Raw genomic sequence first — 19,102 nt, forward strand, 5'->3', positions numbered from 1 at the left:
TCTCCATCGGTTTTCTGACCCATCGCTGTCAGACTTGAAGACGCTCACAGGTCTCTCTCTTCAGCTGAGGATGGGTTTCTTCACAGACGTGCTACACTGTCAGCTGCAGTCTTTAAGAGACAGAGTCTTATTTTTAACTGCAGCGTTGCTTTTGATAAAGCAGACGCGAATATAAAATAGATCTGGGAGAGTGGGGTACTTTTTACATAACTTGTCTAGGCATGGAGAAATGTGATAGCCCTAACTAACAGCCCTAATCATAGCAGGATGAACAGAAATGAGAAGCAATTAACACAGAACAATATATTAGAGATGCATGATACTAAATTTCTCTGCCGATACCGACAGCCAATTATTTAGATTGATATCTACCGATACCGATAGTTTGATTTTCTTAAGGAAAAAACAATCTCTCCCAGATAATGCTGCAAACTATACAGGGAACCCTCTCATTTTGGTCCATTACTATATTATTAGAGGTTAAAATTAACAACAGTGCTATTATATTCATATAATTTTTTTATTTAAAGAAAATATATGCAAGAGAAATACTACTAAATATCAAAAACAATAAATTTATACATTAAAAAATCTAACAAACTACAGATTGCCAAAAGTTTCAAAGTTCAACACTGCAGTCGACCAATGCCGCATAAAAATTAAACAATAAGTGATTCACTGCAGGCCAACGTTAATGGAAGAGGTGCACGGTTCAGCCAAGGTGATACTTCCATAAATTTCCCATAAATGTGAGTTGGCAAGATATTGCAGAGGGTCGGCTATAAAATGTAGCTTGAACAAATCTGCATCTAAAAGCCAAGTATCACACGGTTTAGATGTCAGAGCTGCACTTTAAACCCTTTTGATTAATGATGTTCTGTGTTCTGAAATGAAACCACAATCGCCTGGCCTTTGCAAACAATCTCCCCAACACAATATGCTTTTGTCATTTCACTTTTAATACATCATTTTAACATTGCACAAACCAAATAAATAAATAAATACAATTTAAAAACAAAAACTTAATAAGAAATGCTAAGTAGCTTCGCTAAGTCTTTACGTTTATGGGGTTTGCCCATGCAAAAAAAACAAAAAACAAAACACAAAACACCACAAGATTGCCAGTGTTGTTATTCTAGCTGATTTCAAACCAGTCACAAGATGCATTTTATCTTCTTTTTTTATTTATTGTCTACCAGGTGAATGCCAGCCTAAATTACAAAATAATAGCACATCTCATGGATGGATGAATGGATGGATGGATTTGAACTATTTAAAAATGACGATGGATGGATGGATGGATGGATGGATGGATTGATTTTAACTATTTAAAAATGACAATGAATGGACGGATGGATTTTAACTATTTCAAAAAGAAAATGGATGGATGGATGGATTTTAACTATTTAAAAATGACAATGAATGGATGGATGGATTTTAACTATTTAAAAATGATGATGGATGATTGATTGATTTGAACTATTTAAAAATGACAATGGATAGATGGATGGATTTTAACTATTTCAAAAAAAATGGATGGACGGATGGATTTTAACTATTTAAAAATGACAATGGATAGATGGATGGATGTAGCTTGGACATAAGGTGTTTGGAAGCGTGGGCAGATGGATGGATGGATGGATGGATGGATGGATGGATGGATGGATTTTAACTATTTAAAAATGACAATGGATAGATGGATGGATGTAGCTTGGACATAAGGTGTTTGGAAGTGTAGGCGGATGGATGGATGGATGGATGGATGGATTTTAACTATTTCAAAAAGAAAATGGATGGATGGATGGATTATAACTATTTAAAAAAATGATGATGGATGGATGGATGGGATTGGATTTTAACTTTATTTAAATATGACAATAGATGATGACTAGATAGAAAGCAGACAGACAGACAGATATACTTTGTCAGATACCTTCAATTCCCTTATCTTAAGTATAAACTATAGTAATAGTGATGCAATCTTTGAACTAGAAGTGTTCTTTGACATCAACTGCTTTAAAGAATATCACAGTTAACAAAGTCAGACCGCTGGAAAACAAACAAGCAGAGGAAAATAAGAACATTTGGAGGAAAAAACAACAACATTCCCAAATGATGCTGACAGTGACTACAAGCGCCGCAAGCAAAGCTAGAATAATGTAGTGTTGGTTTTCTTGCTGCTCTAGGGGAGACGGCAAGGCAAGAAAGCAATGCTATCAGCATCTCACGACTGACAGGGAAAACAAAGCGTTGGGTTCTCACCTCGCCCACGCTTCCAAACACCTTATGTCCAAGCTACAACTTCCTTTACCAGTCAATTTCCACAATATTAATGCCTTCATTACTTCCTGTACATCTGAACGCTCTCCAGGGCGCCATTCGGCTCGGCTCCTTAATGCAGCTCACCTTCCAAACACTATTAATCAAATTCAGCCGTTTTATGGCAAAAAAAAGCTGTCCAAATAATTAACTTATGTAAATGGACTTTTTGTGGGCTTTGGCCATTTAATAAAAACATGTCTTTGAGCTTTATTAATGTTGAATTTATTAATGCCGGTGTGACTGCACGTCCTCTGAAGGGATAAGTATTGCTGCCACCATCTAATCCAGAGCCGTGTGTACAACACCTGATGCACTTGTGTTAGTATTCCTAATTAGCAGTAATTAAGTGTTTTCTACAGCCTCTCTCCTCGGGGGCAGCAGCTAGTTTGAGGCATATTTATGCTCGGATTATTTGGGAGATGTAAAGAAAAACCAATTACACATGCCGTGGCTCACAGTGAATCTGAATTAGTTTATTACTGTCTCAAATGTCAGATGCAGTCACTTGAAATCATTACTTTTCCTGAAAATGACAATGACATGGGTAGAAAAAAGTAAAGCAAAATGCATATTAGGCAATTTGGTGAACTGTAACTTTACAGCCACAGTCTAAAAATGAACTTTTGCCACACCTTCCAATCAGAGGTGAACAGAGAAAATCATACTGACCATGAAACACTATTATTTTAAAGGAAATTAATACTTTTTTTTTCTAGCAAGGATGCATTAAATTGAGCATAAGTAACAGTGTTACACAAGATTTCTGTTTCAAATTATGTTCTTTTGAACTTTCTATTCATCAAAGAATCCTGAACAAATATTAAAGGGTTAGTTCACTCCAAAAATGAAAATTCTGTCATTAATTACTCACCCTCATGTCGTTCCACACCCGTAAGACCTTTGTTCATCTTCAGAACACAAATTAAGATATTTTTGATGAAATCCGAGAAGTATGTGACTCAGCAATTTAACAGACACTTTCAAGGTCCAGAAAGGTACTAAAGACATTGTTAAAACCGTCGACATGACTGCAATGGTTCAACCTTCATTTTATGAAGTGATGAGAATACTTTTTGTGCACAAAAACAAAACAAAAATAACAACTTTATTCAACAATATCTTCTCTTCTGTGTCATTCTCATACGTTGTTTATGTCCAGCGCTTCCAGGTTCTAAGTCAGAATGAAGACTCATTATTGGCCGGCTCCTGCGTCAGCATCACACGCATGCGTCGTGCTGCTCACGTGATCAGCTTTGGCCAATACTGAGCTGGCATTCGGACATAAACATGGAAGCCTTCACTGTGCTTACTGCATCACCTGCGTAAGGATAATGACTGGGAAGAGAAGAGATTGTTGAATGAAGTCATTATTTTTGTTTTGTTTTTGCGCACAAAAAGTATTCTCATCGCTTCATAAAATGAAGGTTGAACCACTGCAGTCACGTTGACTGTTTTAACAATGTCTTTAGTACCTTTCTGGACCTCGGAAGTGTCTGTTAAATTGCTGTCTATGGACGAGTCATATACCTCTTGGATTTCATCAAAAATATCTTAATTTTTTTCTCAAGATGAACAAAGGTCTTACGGGTGTGGAACGACATGAGGGGGAGTAATTAATGACAGAATTTTCATTTTTGGGTGAACTAACCCTTTAAGCTGCATGACTGTTTTCAACACAATAATCAGAAATGTTTCTTGAGCAACAAATCAGCATATTAGTATGAATTCTAAAGGATCATGTGACACTGAAGACCTGGAGTAATGATGCTGAAAATTCAGCTTTGATCACAGGAATAAATTACAGTTTAAAATATTTAAATAGAAATGTTATTTTAAATTTTAGCAATTTCTTTTACAATATTAAAGTTATTTTTGATCAAATAAATGAAGTCTTGGTGATTAGATAGATAGATAGATAAATAGAAAGAAAGAAAGAAAGAAAGAAAGAAAGAACATTTGGGAAAAATAAATCCTTCACATAAACTTCAGAAGAATTTCCACTGAGGTAAATAAAGACATTCGAGTAGCCAATTTTTCACAATAGCATTTGGCAGTTACAAAAGTGAGAATACATTTTTGACCTTGGGTGGATGATAATAATCACGTCTGCAACTCAGTGAACAACAGGAATAGTCTTTGATATAAATACATTAATCTATAAATAATTTTCTGTTTCTGCGAACATCACTGGAGGCGCTGTAGGAGGATTTCCCAGAAGTCCTTACATCAAGCAACTGCCAGACTAGAGTTTTCTGCCATATTATATACAGGCCCTGAGCTAACATTAGATTTCTCCATTGCCACTGATGAAAGGGAAAAAATCAAATGAAATCAAATGAAAACATATACTGTTTGGACTGGAATGTGTTTCTATAATGAACTATGGAGGCCTTAAAGGGACAGTTCATCACATACTCACACTCTGGTCATTGCCAAACATGGAAGATTTTCTTTCTTAGAGAGAGAGAGAGAAAAAAAGAGATATTTCACATGTCCTGGGCAGTGTTGTAACACTTCATTTTTAACTTCAGGTTTCATTTGTTAACATTACTTAATGCATTAACTATCATAAACTAACAATGTGTAATATGTTTTTTTTATTATTATTTTTATTTATTAACCTTTGTTAATATAAGTTAATAAAATGTTCATATTCATGTTAGTTCGCAGTGCACTAATGTTAACAGACACAACTTTTAATCTTAAAAATATAGCAAATGTGGAGATTAATATTAATTTAAGATTAATAAATGCAGTAGAATTATTGTTCTTTGTTAGTTCATGTTAACTAATGTAGTTAGCTAATCTTGACAAATTAAACCTTATTGTAAAGTGTTACTGCTATTTTAGTATCATTGATATACTATTAATATTTTTTTGAATCTGTTTTTATTTTTCATTTTAATTTGAGTTAAAGTGTTATTTTGTGTGTATATATGTGTGTGTATATATATATATATACACACACAAGATCTGTATATATATACACACAAGAAGATACAACATCAACACACACATATATATATATATATATATATATATATGTGTGTGTGTGTGTGTGTTGATATTGTATCTTTATCATGGTTTAATGTTATTATTTTGAATATACAATCATATAAATGTTCCTCTGATGTATTCAAGCAACGCTTTGCTTCCTCACCTGGTACTGATGACAGCGGCAGCATAATTCATTCTTCTCACATAAATTAGCATTTTTTTTTCCTTCATGTTCTCTCTTTGTACCTCTGTTCACCTCCTAACTGGCACGATGTTGGTGAAACGCGCTCTGTTTGAGCAGGGTCTGTGTTCCGTAATGAATGCAAATGGATGTCGTTCAATCCGCCGGCGCTGGACAAACAGGCCGAGTGCACACACGACACTGATCAAAGCCTTTTGCACCAGCTCCTGACATTTAGAGGCCAAGATTTTCATTAAGCAGAGTGATTAGACGACAGACAGGGACACAAAGAGAGAAAGAAGTGAAGAGTGAAGCAGAGAGACAGGAACAGACAGATGGGATCAACAGTGCTGCCCTAGACACAGGTGGATGTGATATTAAACACGGAGCCGTGTCCAAGATCTTGCTGAACATGCGAGAAGCGCCTGCTGAAACGCTATGATATGTCAGAGGAACCTTCCTCCAGCAAAATAAGTCCATTTAGTATCTGTCAAACTGTCCTGCGCTTTAATAAAGTAGCAGCAGTGGTAGAGGTGGGCGGTACGGACAAAATCTCATCTCACACCATGAGTAATTCTATATAACACTAACTGTTTATATCACAGCACAGTTGATTTTTTTTTTTAGAAATATAATGACAACATGGGTTATATACACTACTATATAACCATGTGAAAATGGTTTTTAGAAAATCCAGTGAATTAAATACTTTAAAAATTAAGGATGCTTCATCTTTTTTTTATTTTGAACTTGAACACAAGCCAGATAATTCATTCCAAATAAATGAGAAGTCTTCTTGCATCATTCAAAACTAGCTTTTATTTTGTAGGCTACTATACATGTTAAATGCTCTTAACTTGAAGTATTTGAGTAAACTAAATCATAATTTAATTTAAAAATGATCACATAATCCCAATTTAAATATAGTTAGTATCGGAATCAAAACTAGCTTATTCAGTAAATGCTAAGGTGCTAATTGGTAACACAATGTTTTGATTAGCAAAGCAGGTGCTGAATGAGCAAGACTAGAACATTAAACATATACTTGTTCTCAAACTAAGCTCATGCTCCACTTGTCACCATGATGGTAACCACACAAAAAAACCCCAACATAACAGAAATTCTTCTGAATTAACATAGCTAAACATTAAAAACTACTAAATCTCCTACTTAATATTAATCTTGGACAAAAAAAAATGTTATAAAACACTTAATTTCAGCATTTATACTCCATTTTGAGTGCCATGGCAAAGCATGCTGTGAAATAGAAATCCCAGACCAGTTTCAGTTAAATTTAAGTTTGCCTAAATGAAAAGAAACAAGTTCATTAAACTCAAAACAATTCAGATTACTTAAAATGTATCAGATTTGTGAACTCAGAAGAAAAAGAAAGTTCTCAGTACTCATAAATGTTATTTTGTTTAATTTACGTTTGCTCTACTCAAATGAATAAATTATTTTGAGCGTTAGAGATTACAGTGCAGTTAATAAGTTCTCTCTCCTTTTGCCTCGTTTGGGACACATTACTTTTAAGTAACAAATAATGTACTGCAGTCCTGGACACTAAATAAATCTATCACGTCGTAAACAGTCAAACAAAACCCCTACCGGCCCTAATTAAACTGTGATCTTGACAAAAATGATGAGTTCTAACTGCAAAAATACTTGATAGTAGTTAAATCCAGCTGCAAAGTTCTTAAAGTAAGTATAGAAAGTGTACAAAACAATTCAAGATAGTAAAATATATAGTAATATATAAATATAAAATATATCTTCAGGTTTGTATTTCCACAGCATGAAGGTAAGATCTTGCGAATTTATGAATGAACCGCTCGTTTTAAAATCTTCCCGGTCTACTTATATTTGACATCCGCTTCAAATTTTACAATGCTCATGATAACTTCAGTTAACTCTACAATATGTAAGTTCACTTCACCAGCTTATTACTCTTCGACAGCGATGTCATAGAAAATACAGAGCTACAACAAAACAGAAGTTCAAACACAAAATTCTAAAGATGGCTGCACGCTTGTTTCTCTGGCACATACGGTCTATAGATGGATAGAGATGTAAGAAAGGTAAAACTAATCATAATATAGTATGCAAATAAATGCAAGAAAAATGACCAATCACAAATCAGTATGCAAATAAATACATGGAAGAAGACCAATTACCCAACATCGTCACTGACACTGAATTCTGAACATTCCATCGAATGGAAACAAACTTAATTTAGAACTTTTCAAATGATTTCAGTCCCTAAGGTTAAAATGACATGAAAAAGTTTATATGAAAAAAGTTTTTCATATAAAGTATTCAGCGGTTCTGACTGAATCACTGCAGAAGTGTAGCTCTAACTCTAACCAGAATGTTTGAGGAAAGTAAGACTATAAAACTGAAGATAAATACAAATAAAGAAGCAAACACAGACAATACAATATGGCAAATTAAAATCCTTTTCATATGAAATATCTATTTATGATGAAGCTTGTGTAATGCTATGTAACGCTTCCCAGATGACCTTGGTGTTGTCAGGCAGCGATTTACCCGTTGAATGCTCACCATACAAACAACAGCCCATTGAGAACTCAAATGAGCTCATGAGAGGAGCAACAATCAGACACGTGTGATTAATCAGCCGAATGATTTATCTGAGGACAAAAGCTTTGCTTTACTAGTGTGTGTGTGTGTGTGTGGTCCTGGTAAACCCTTCGTTATGGGGACAAAAAGATGGCAATAACCGACATCCTTGTCCTTGTGGGGACTTTTTTTGTCCCCGTGAGGAAAACAGCTTATGAGAGATGTTTTTTTTTTTTGAAAATGTAAAAATTGCAAAAAGTTTTCTGTGATGGGTAGGTTTAGGGGTAGGGGATAGAATATACTGAAAAAATATACTAAAAATCATTATGTCAATGGAAAGTCACCATAGAACATGAAAACCCAAAAGTATTTCCCACTACATCTAGTTTAAATGTTTGTGCTTTGACTAGAGTTTCATTGGGTTTGTCTCGTTGATTCTGGCCAGAGTTAGGAATCTAATCTCATGATTTGGGAATTGTATGATCCGTGTTATGTGGAATGTGCTCACACACCCATGACTGTGATGTGACATTGATATACTATAGTAGGGTAGAGCAGGGAGTGATTTAACTTATTTTGTTTAAATGTCTGTTTTGTTTGCTTTATGTGTCTCAGAGTTTGATAAAATACCCCCACATGTGTCTGCTTCAAATTAAGCTTGTTCTGAAATCTACGACTTATCCCTAAACTGTGTAAATGAATATCAAGTACAAAAAAGCTGTTGGCTTGTGTTTTATAAATCTTTATATTTTGAGCTCAGGAGGCCCAGCTAAAAAAAAAAAAAAAAAAGTTTGTCTAAGAATGTTTTTCAGAAGCTTAAGTTATGAAAACGTTATTTCTGATTGTTCTCTGAACGTTCAAAACGTCCAGTTTTTTTAAATGTATTAAAAACCTTTTTTAAAAACAAACAAACAAACAAAAAAAAAAACCCCGAACGTTTGCTAAAGTTAGGAGAATGTCCCCTATTAGCTGGGAGATGATGCTCATGTTTGAGTGATTTATATATATATATAAGCTCATTTCTGCTCATTTCTGAATTGTAAAAACTGATTATGTCAATGTAAATGTATTCATAATTAGTATTAATGACAGAGAAAAGCACTGGATAAAGTGGAGAGATGCTAGAGGAATTGTTGCCAAATAAAACTAACTCTTCACAAACGTACGTTCATTTGGTCACTTACACCACGCTTAAAAACTGTGTAAATGTCATTGCACTTGATGGTAAAACAATTACAGCAAATGTCATCTGCAGACAAATGATGCTACAGCTTTTCTCAGCAATAACTAATCTTTTCAAGTTGAAGACAAGTTACATAACTCTTCCAGCCTAGCTAAGCTGTTTAGCTGGTTTAGTTGATCTGCCACATAGTAATAGCCTGACAAGTGCCAAAAATCCTTCTAAATCACTCCAGCTTTACCATCTTACCGGCCAGCGGAGACCAACAAACCAACGTAGGCTGGTTTAAGCAGGGTGTTTTCTCCAATTACGGGTCATTTTTCCTCAGTGTCTATAAATTAGCTGGTGCTTCGTTCGGTGATTTTAGTGGATATATCAAGTCATTGTCCTCAAGTTACCACAAACAGTACTGACCGTCTTCATGTACAGCACTGTTTTCTTATTTCAAACCAAACAAACTGTGAAATGTTTAGCAAGAAAAGTGCGCTATCTTTCATTCAAATAAAGGTCAATTGCTTTGGTATTTGGTCTCTAATGCAATTGCATTCAAACATTTTGAAGTATGACTTAAGTGTCAAAATGCTTTTTTGGTCCTGCTGTATCTAGCTTCCAACACACACATATTCAACAGTTACTGCCAAAGCAAGTATCTTAAAGGGATAGTTCACCCAAAAATAAAAATGTTGTCATTACTTACTCACCCTCATGTTGTTCCAAACCTGTATGAGTTTCTCTCTTCTGCTGAACACAAAAGAAGATATTTTAAAGAATGTTGTTAATCAAAAATACTATGGAAGTCAGTGGGTGCCATCAATTGTCTGGTTACCAACATTCTTTAAAATATCTTCTTTTTGTGTTCAACAGAAGTAAGAAAATCATACAGGTTTGGAACAACTTGAGGGTGAGTAAATAATGACAAAATTTTCATTTTTGGGTGAACTATCCCTTTAAAACACTACAACTTCAGAATATTTACACAAGAAAAAAAAAACTACTGAATTAAAGACCATTGCTTTTGTCTACACAAAACTGATTCGGACTTGCATTGCATGAATATTCCTGCATAAGCTCCTGTATGCTGTTATATTATGGATCAGTGATGCAACAGCATACAATACATATAGATGTGCACCAACATCAACAAGAGACATATATGCTGCTGCAATGAAACCACAGATGCTCATGGGGATCGAGCCCTTGGAGAACGAGCAGAAGACAACATGCTCACAGTTGAGACAACAGGGACACGAGAAAATAATCTTATTTTAGAAATGTATAAAAACACTTCATGTACACACATACATGCAGGTTCATTTTGTCCCCAGTATTCAAGTATTCCTGCTTTATTCGCCATCAAACTTTTGCCCAAATCAATGTGCATGTTTAATTTATCAGTAAAGGACCAGAAAAATCTCACAAAAGATGAAACATCATAATCATAACCATGTTACATCAGGCTACGTTTGCTATCAGAACGAGCGACAATGTCATTTTAAAGGATTAGTTCACTTCAGAATTAAAATTTCTTGATAATTTACTCACCCCCATGTCATCTAAGATGTTTATGTCTTTCTTTCTTCAGTCGAAAAGAAATGAAGGTTTTTGATGAAAACATTCCAGGATTATTCTCCTTATAGTGGACTTCAACAAGGTTCAATGGGTTGAAGGTCCAAATTGCAGTTTAAATGCAGCTTTAAAGGGCTCTACACAAACCCAGACGACGAACAAGGGTCTTGTCTAGCAAAAATGTATATACTTTTTAACCACAAATGCTCATCTTGCACTAGCTCTGCGATGCGCCACGCATTACGTAATCATGTAATCACGTTGGAAAGGTCACGTGTGACGTAGGCGAAGAACCGCAATAGGGCGAAAAACCCGTCCGACATCATCGTTTTAACTTTTTTTTTGTAAAGGGTGGTTGACTTAGTCTTTGCACATTCGCTTTGTAGACACTGGATCGGTACTTCCGCCTTTCCAATGTGACCTTTCCAATGTGATTACGTCATGAGTGGTGTTTTGCTAGACAAGAAGCTTATTCCTTGTGTAGAACTCTTTGAAGCTGCACTGAAACTGCAATTTGGACCTTCAACCCATTGAGCCCCAGTAAAGTCCACTATATGATGAAAAATCCTGGAATGTTTTCCTCAAAAACCTTAATTTCTTTTCGACTGAGGAAGGAAAGACATACATCTTGGATGACATGGGGGTAAGTAAATTATCAGGAAATTTTAATTCTGAAGTGAACTAATCCTTTAATTTATCAGTAAAGGACCAGAAAATCTCACAAAAATGAAACATCACAACCATGTTACAACAGGCTACGTCTGCCACCAGAATGAGCAACAAATGTCATTTTAAGGCAAATGCATCTGTATTGTTGGATCAAATACATTATGACTGTATTATCTTATCCTTTAAAACGTCCTCTCTTCTTCTGCATTATGTCCCTGCCACGGTAATCTGCTTTTACTGGGTGAAGCTCTCAAATGTGATTACTTCACAACAGATAACAAAGGGGGAAAAACCCTATCTATGTCGCAGCATGGAGTATGAATTAAAGCTACACTATGGCCTTAAGGACTTCATAAATCCAATGCTAAACAGGGGCTCATCCTCCTGAGTGAGTAGGGCCACCTACTGGGGCTGTTTATATTGCATGAGTGAGTTTTAATTGGAGGCAGTGCTTTACAACTCTTGCAATGTGGGGAAAACTAACTGAAGAGTTTACTGAGCATGACAAACAAACAATGGACAGGTAGATTAGAGATTTACTTTGTGATGATGCAAAAAAAAATGTTTTCGTAGTTACCAAGATTCAACTACATCATTAAAATTGAGCTGAAGGTGGAAAGGAAAAGGTGCACTGTTATACTATGACTATATATTTCTGTGTCTGTGGTTTTCAGTTTTGTTCTCAGTCAATTTCAGAAGAAAATCTTGCTTTTACTTATTTATACTTTTACTGATTTCTGCAGTTGAATTTGGTCAATGTCTAAAGTTTTACTCAAAGGCACAAAAGTTTAACAATCCAAACCATACAAATAAACTTCAGTATTAATAATATTGTGCAATTGTAGTTTTGGTCTCAAAACTGTTAATTTTTTTTGCAAAATACAAGTATTAATAACTCACAACATGGAAACCGTCTTCAACTCATAACACCACATCAAATATTACAATGATCGAAATCTTTTTTAAGTTGATATGTGCTATAATTTTGAGACTTCTTCAACTTCTTAAGTACAGCTTGGATGCTCAAAGATACATGAGTTTAACAGTTAAACACACAGATTTATCAGCTCAGTAACAACTTTTCGTGCCTTTCTGTTAATGTAACAGCTGTCTATATATCCACAAATACTGAAGACTGCTGTGGTAGTAAAAGTTTTCAAAGATCAAATCACCATATGCATTCTGAATTATTGAGCTTTTCTGATTCGTTATAGGCTATTCCATGCGTGAGTTCACATGTAAATCATTTACAAATCATCACTGATCAACACCATTAGTGATCAATAGGCAAATCTTCTGCATGAGCACGAGCTGTTCTCCACCCGAGTGTAGGTTTTCTAACTGACATGTAAACAGAAATCCTCTTTTACCCAGAGTTTGTGATGTGGCACGATGTTGGCACCTTGTCCTCACCTGATATCTCCTGGAGTGGCACATTATGGAGACTGAAGCCTTTGGTCGTGAACGCCTGGCGCACATCGCTGCAGCTGCGCGATTTTACATCTCCAGCACATGACAGCGACAATAGAAGCGATAAAGAAGTGAAAACCACGACAGGTGTCTTCAACATCCCTCCTGCGAGCAAATCCAGCCGATGCGTAAAAGCGCAAAACCCCCAAGACGCGCTCAGCGCACCGGCGTCTCCAGCTGCAGGTGGACAAATGTTTCGATCATACAATCGCTCATCAATGATCAATCACGCGCTCTGTCGCATCCGGCTCATAGCAGAATTCTCCAACGGATCCTCTCGGAACGAACGCGTGTGCGATTAGAACGGCGAAACGTCCAGAATGGATCCGGAGCGGCGCGCTCTCAACTTCTGCTCTGTGTTTCTATCAGAGGAGAGAAAGTAGCAATCCTCCCTCTCTCTCACACACACACAGAGAGACACACAGACAAACCGCACAATCCAGTGGCGAGTATGACAATATGGAAAAACACGGACTGGATTCTTGGAGGCGCATGGCGTTTTGCCTCAGGAGATGCTGAAGCAAAAACTCGAACTACTTTCAATAAAAAAAATATAAACAGTGCGGATTCAATTTAGGGGGAAATATATTTATAAAAATAATATTGTAAAATGATAATAATATTATGAAATAAACATTATAAAATAAACAACAATACATAATCAATTTTAATGTTAATGCGATTTTTGTCTTTTTATAGAAACATATGTAAAAATATAAACATGCATGACAACAAGACTGAATGAAATAAAGCCTCTTTATAAATACATTAACTGTTTTTTATGTTGTAAGTTTTTGCACTTATTTGATCATGTTTGAATTAATATCGTTATAATATATATATATATATATATATATATATATATATATATATATAGCCCCTCTAGTTCGCACCTGATTAAAAGAAAGAAAGAAAGAAAAGAAAGAAAGAAAGAAAGAAAGAAAGAAAGAAAGAAAGAAAGAAAGAAAGAAAGAAAAAGAAACCGCACAGCCAAGTGGCCAGTATTAGAATAGGGAAAACACGGACTGGATTCTTTACGGCGCATAGAGTTTTGCCTCAGGAGCTCCTGGATCTGGAATCTCAAAGCTCAAGCTGTCATTATCTAATCTATTCATCACGTTTTGCCCTTTTCTTATGCAATTCAAAGGACTTTGTACGAGAAAATGTGTGCTAGATTGACATGACTATAAGTGATTGTGTGCATGGTTAAACAAGCAGTGCAAAATCACTAAAATAACATGAAAAAAACAGTGAAAACAAATAAATTAAGAGTTATAAAATAAAGTCTAGATTAAAATTTGAGAAAAAAATAAAAAGCTAAAAAAAAATCACTTAAAACATAAATTTTAATGGTTGTAACATAATTTACATGAACAATAATGTTATCAACAAAAACATCAATGATCTTTCCTGTAATTATGCAAGATTCTTAACTTCAGCTTTTACTTAATACTTTTATTATTATTATTATTTATTTATTTACTGAAGGTCGTGCAATAGTAAATATGATACTGTATTATTTGGTCAAAATATTATCTGCCTTAATGTTAATTTTCTCTCTCAAGATCTCTCTCTTTCTTCCCCAATAGAAAACTAGACATAGACATTTTCCTCCATACATGCATAACCTCAATATCAAAGCTGTATTTCTCAGTATCTGTGTGCCGGTGAGCCTGTGGTTGTACGAGTCATTCCAGCCTGAGGGAAACTCTCACCGGTGAGTCACTACACAGTCTAGTGTAATAACCAGCAGTATCATTTAAAATCAGGGTTTGACTTTCCCAGGTTATGAATCGTTAAACTGCTAGGGGCATCATGAAGTTCACCTTTTCCAGTTTATTTATCTTTGATTGACTTTTTCATATTTCTTCAATGCCTGTGTGAGGGTGTTTTATACAGATGTCAGTCCCTGAAAATACCATGCAATTTTTTTTTTTTTTTCTCAATAAATGTTGAATGCATCTGCTTTTTAAAAAAAATGGAATTGAAGTATTCCAACATATGAGGTTTCCATATGCGCCACATATATCTGTGCTGTCATTATTATTAGGCAAATATCACACAGCCAACTATATGCACATTGATAAATACTACAGTATCCTTACATGTGCATCGAGTTTAGTTCAGAAAACTGTTATCATTTCAAAATAATTAACACATTAAATAAGGATGTGGTGTTTTTTAATCCAATTTTGAGTCAAGAAGGAAAGCTAATCCTGTTCCTAGTTTCTATAATGCTATTTTAACACAACTAAAATCATTTATGTACTCTCAACTCAAATGGATTAAAGGGTTAGTTAACCCAAAAAACGAAAATTCTGTCATTATTTACTCACCCTCATGTCGTTCCACACCCGTAAGACCTTCGTTCATCTTCGGAACACAAATTAAGATATTGTGATTGATGAAATCCGATGGCTCAGTGAGGCCTGCATTGCCAGCAAGACAATTAACACTTTCATATGTCCAGAAAGCTAACAGTTCATGTGCCTACAGTGGTTAAACCTTAATGTTATGAAGCGATGAGAATACTTTTTGTGTGCCAAAAAAAACAAAATAACGTCTTTATCCAACAATATCTGTGATGGGCGATTTCAAAACACTGCTTCATGAAGCTTTACGAATCTTTTGTTTCGAATCAAACGAATCAAACTGTTGCGAATCAAACTGCCAAAGTCACATGATTTCAGTAAATGAGGGTTCGTTACATCATAAGTGTTTTGAAATGTTTCAAAATTTCAATGGTTCACGTGACTTTGGCAGTTTGATACATGTGTTTTGAAATCATTATTAGTGTTTTAAAATCGCCCATCACTAGATATTGTTGAATAAAGTTATTTTGTTTTTTTGGCGCACACAAAAAAAAAAAGTATTTTCGTCGCTTCATAACATTAAGGTTGAAGATGAATGAAGGTCTTACGGGTGTGGAACCCTTAAAGTAAATTGGTTGTAACACTTTAGAATTGTGTTGGATTAACTTAATTTATTAAAGTAAACTGAACAAACATCAAATGTTATTTTTGGCCTACTTAATTGAAACATGTTCTTTTAAAATAAAAATATTGACTTGAGCCAAAGCACAACTGTTTCAAGTCAGTTTAATACAATGCAATTGTTTGAATGAGAAAGAAATTAATTTTTAAAATAAACTGAACAGTATCGTAAAATCATTTTTTGAGTGGTCTGTGCAGCTTTGCTACTGAAAACCTGTTCCTATAGGGAATTAAAGAAATGCACATGTAAATACATTTTAAAAAAGTATCTAAGGTATTGATGCAATGTTGAGGAACAGAATCATACTATCTGATCCATAATGTATGCTCTACTGTAATGGAAGTACATGGTTTCCAACACACTGTGCTTATCCATACTCTAATCTGCAATGACATACGAAATAGATGTTCAAGAGTGATGCAAACACAAATATCAAAGCACTGTCCTTGTGATAATGCACCATTTTCTGACTCTGAAGCCCATCAGCTGGGATCCGCACTCAGCATCCTGAAGATGGATTACTTTAGTGTTTCACCACATGGAAGGTCAGTGGTTTTCCTGTGACTGCAGGTGGTGGGTGGGTGGCTGGGTGTGTGTGTGTGTGTGTGTGTGTGTGTAACAGGAAGTAGTGCGCTGTTCTGCCTGTTGTCTCAGCAACATGTGTCTCCTCTGAGACTAGCCGCGATGGCTCAGAAAACTCAGAATAAAATCAGTTGACTCGTATCCTGCGGCAGTATTGAATTTCTTAACTTGTGGTGCAAATGACTTATTTTTTAAAGACAGACAGGGTCAAATGACACTGGCCAGATTCAAACCTGCATGCACAAACCAATGAACCACAGCTCTGACACGTGAAACCCTAGCAGGGTTATTATTGTTAACTCAAATAAAACTAAAACTATTAAAGAAAATCTGTTAATTGAAATAAAGCTAAAAAAAAAAATAGAATATTAATTGAAAAAGTTCAACTAAACGGAAAATAGAATTGTTGCCTTGGAAATTAAAAAAAAATAAATAAATAAAATGACAAGAGCACATACCAAACTTAAAAAAAAAGTTAAACTAATATGAATAAAAGATATATATATATATATATATATATATATATATTGATTGCCAGCATAATATTTGAATTTCGAAATGTGATTGGTCTTTTATCTTGCGTTTATTTGCATATATAATTGTGATTGGATTTGCATATTTTGACTTTGTATAAGCTTTTTGTACTAGAATTTTTATATTTTTATGGAAATTTATCAAAAATATTAAGTATATTTTAGAAATATATTTTGTTAGTCAAATACTATTTTTTGTGGAAACAATAGATGTAAATTTACAAAATGCTAGATTTTTAGGCATTTATTTTTGTATGGTAGATCTGCTTATTTTTTATTTATTTTTTTACCAACATTTACTCAGTTCATAAGGTATGTTTTATTGATTTTAATTAAAAATTTACTCAATATTTTAATATTTTAAAAATGTTTCATCAAAAAAAAAAACTGATTACAGTTTAAATTTTCTTTGCTCTCTGGTTGTAATTGGCCATAGTAAATAAGACTTGACATTTGACTTGACATTTGATATTCAACAGTGCTTTGATCTGCCTGCATTGACACTATTCTTTAAGAGCTGCTGTGCAGCCAAACAATGTACCAGTTATCAATGTAAAGCTGCTTTGACACAATCTACAATGTAAAAAGCGCTATATAAGTAAAGGTGACTTGACTTGACTTTACATGGTGACTTCCAGTTAAGGACTCAGTCTGACCGCCATACATTCTGGAAGCTCCAGCCATCGTGAGCTGGTCTTCTGCTGGATCGATGAGACTCAATGAACTTGTTCGTGTTTGAACACACACACTCAAGACGAGCAGTCAGAAAATGTATGTTTGATCCAGGCTGAAATGAGTCCACTCTGTGCAAAAGGCAGCTGTGAATGGCTGCTTTTGATGTTTCATTCATCTAAGTGGAAAAACTCGAAAGACTGCAAATCCCACCAGACACAATAGTCTGATATTTTGTCAGGTCTTCTTTTGACTTGTTCCATTCTAGGTGCACAATCTTCTGAGGATCTGAAAATGCTTTTGAAATTTGCAGTGCTGTCCATTTAACCTCACTGCGTCATCTTAAAGCAGCCTGTGGCCAATTGGCTAAAACTTGAGACTCATTTTAAACAAACATCTTAAATTAAAGGTGAACTCAATGTGTTTCTGTTTACATTTCACTGGCTCTTCTTCATCCCCCGTGGACTTTATGAACGCTTCTCATCACACCCACACAAAATACTGAGAACTTCATAGATTTAGTGCAAAGTTTGTAAACACACACACACACACACACACACACACACACACACACAGAGAGATTTGTTTTTGTGAATTGTGGGGACATTCCATAGACATAATGGTTTTTATACTGTACAAACCATGTTTTCTATCCACCTACACTACCTCTACTCCTAAACCTAGATTAAGCAGTCAAAGTAATAAACACCGTCAGGTCTCCACATGGTCAAGGATGTCCTCCATGATGCTCTGTCACCACTTGTTCTCCACTGAAGAAATAAGTGTAAAAAAAGAAATAAAAGAAAAAGAAAAAAAAGAGAATTCAACCCTTGTGGAGAATCTTGTGCTCCTTGCCCTGTAAGAAATAAATCACATAACCGGATCAACAGGAGGTGGCCGCTGTACTCGCAGAGGTGCTTGATGCATACAAATTCTTCATCCCAAAGGCAATGGCTCTGAAACGGCACTAATGATGCTTCTGCAATGGTCTGGAGAACAAAGATAAAATAAAAGAGAGAAAAAGTGACACAGAGGTAACATGCAGCACACTTTGATGTGCATTTATTTGCTTTTAGCCTCAGGAATGTTTACATGAGGTTGCAACCCTGCTAATAGTCTTGTTGTTCTGTTCTTTCAAGACGTAAAAAAACATCTTTCTTGGCTCACTTTTGTGCAAACCAAATATGGTTTGTGGAGATAAAGAACTAACTATCGTATCTTGCTCTCCAGATATTTATTAGTTAATCACAATGAACTACCAGCCCTCAGTCATGGAGTGCTCATTGTGCTGATGATTTTTCAGCATGTGTGTGTGTGTGTGTGAGTTATGCTAAAGGCTTTGTTAACGCTAAGTAA

The 19,102-nt window shown here is 35.1% G+C and overlaps 1 protein-coding gene across 2 annotated transcripts in view; it reads right to left on the bottom strand.

Moving 5' to 3' along the window:
• Window positions 1-13,481, bottom strand: part of gpc6a (glypican 6a) — a 249,648-nt gene extending 236,167 nt beyond the window's left edge. Inside the window, exon 1 of one of the 2 annotated variants that reach the window (XM_051897701.1) lies at window positions 12,909-13,481. In XM_051897701.1, the coding sequence (XP_051753661.1) occupies window positions 12,909-13,065 (157 nt within the window). In that variant the 5' untranslated portion in view covers window positions 13,066-13,481. The remainder of the gene's footprint in view (window positions 1-12,908) is intronic. The other variant, XM_051897711.1, reaches the window with a different exon arrangement.
• Between the last annotated feature and the right edge of the window lie 5,621 nt (window positions 13,482-19,102).

This window comes from Ctenopharyngodon idella, chromosome 1, assembly GCF_019924925.1.
Source record: "Ctenopharyngodon idella isolate HZGC_01 chromosome 1, HZGC01, whole genome shotgun sequence".
NCBI classification, from domain to species: domain Eukaryota; kingdom Metazoa; phylum Chordata; class Actinopteri; order Cypriniformes; family Xenocyprididae; genus Ctenopharyngodon; species Ctenopharyngodon idella.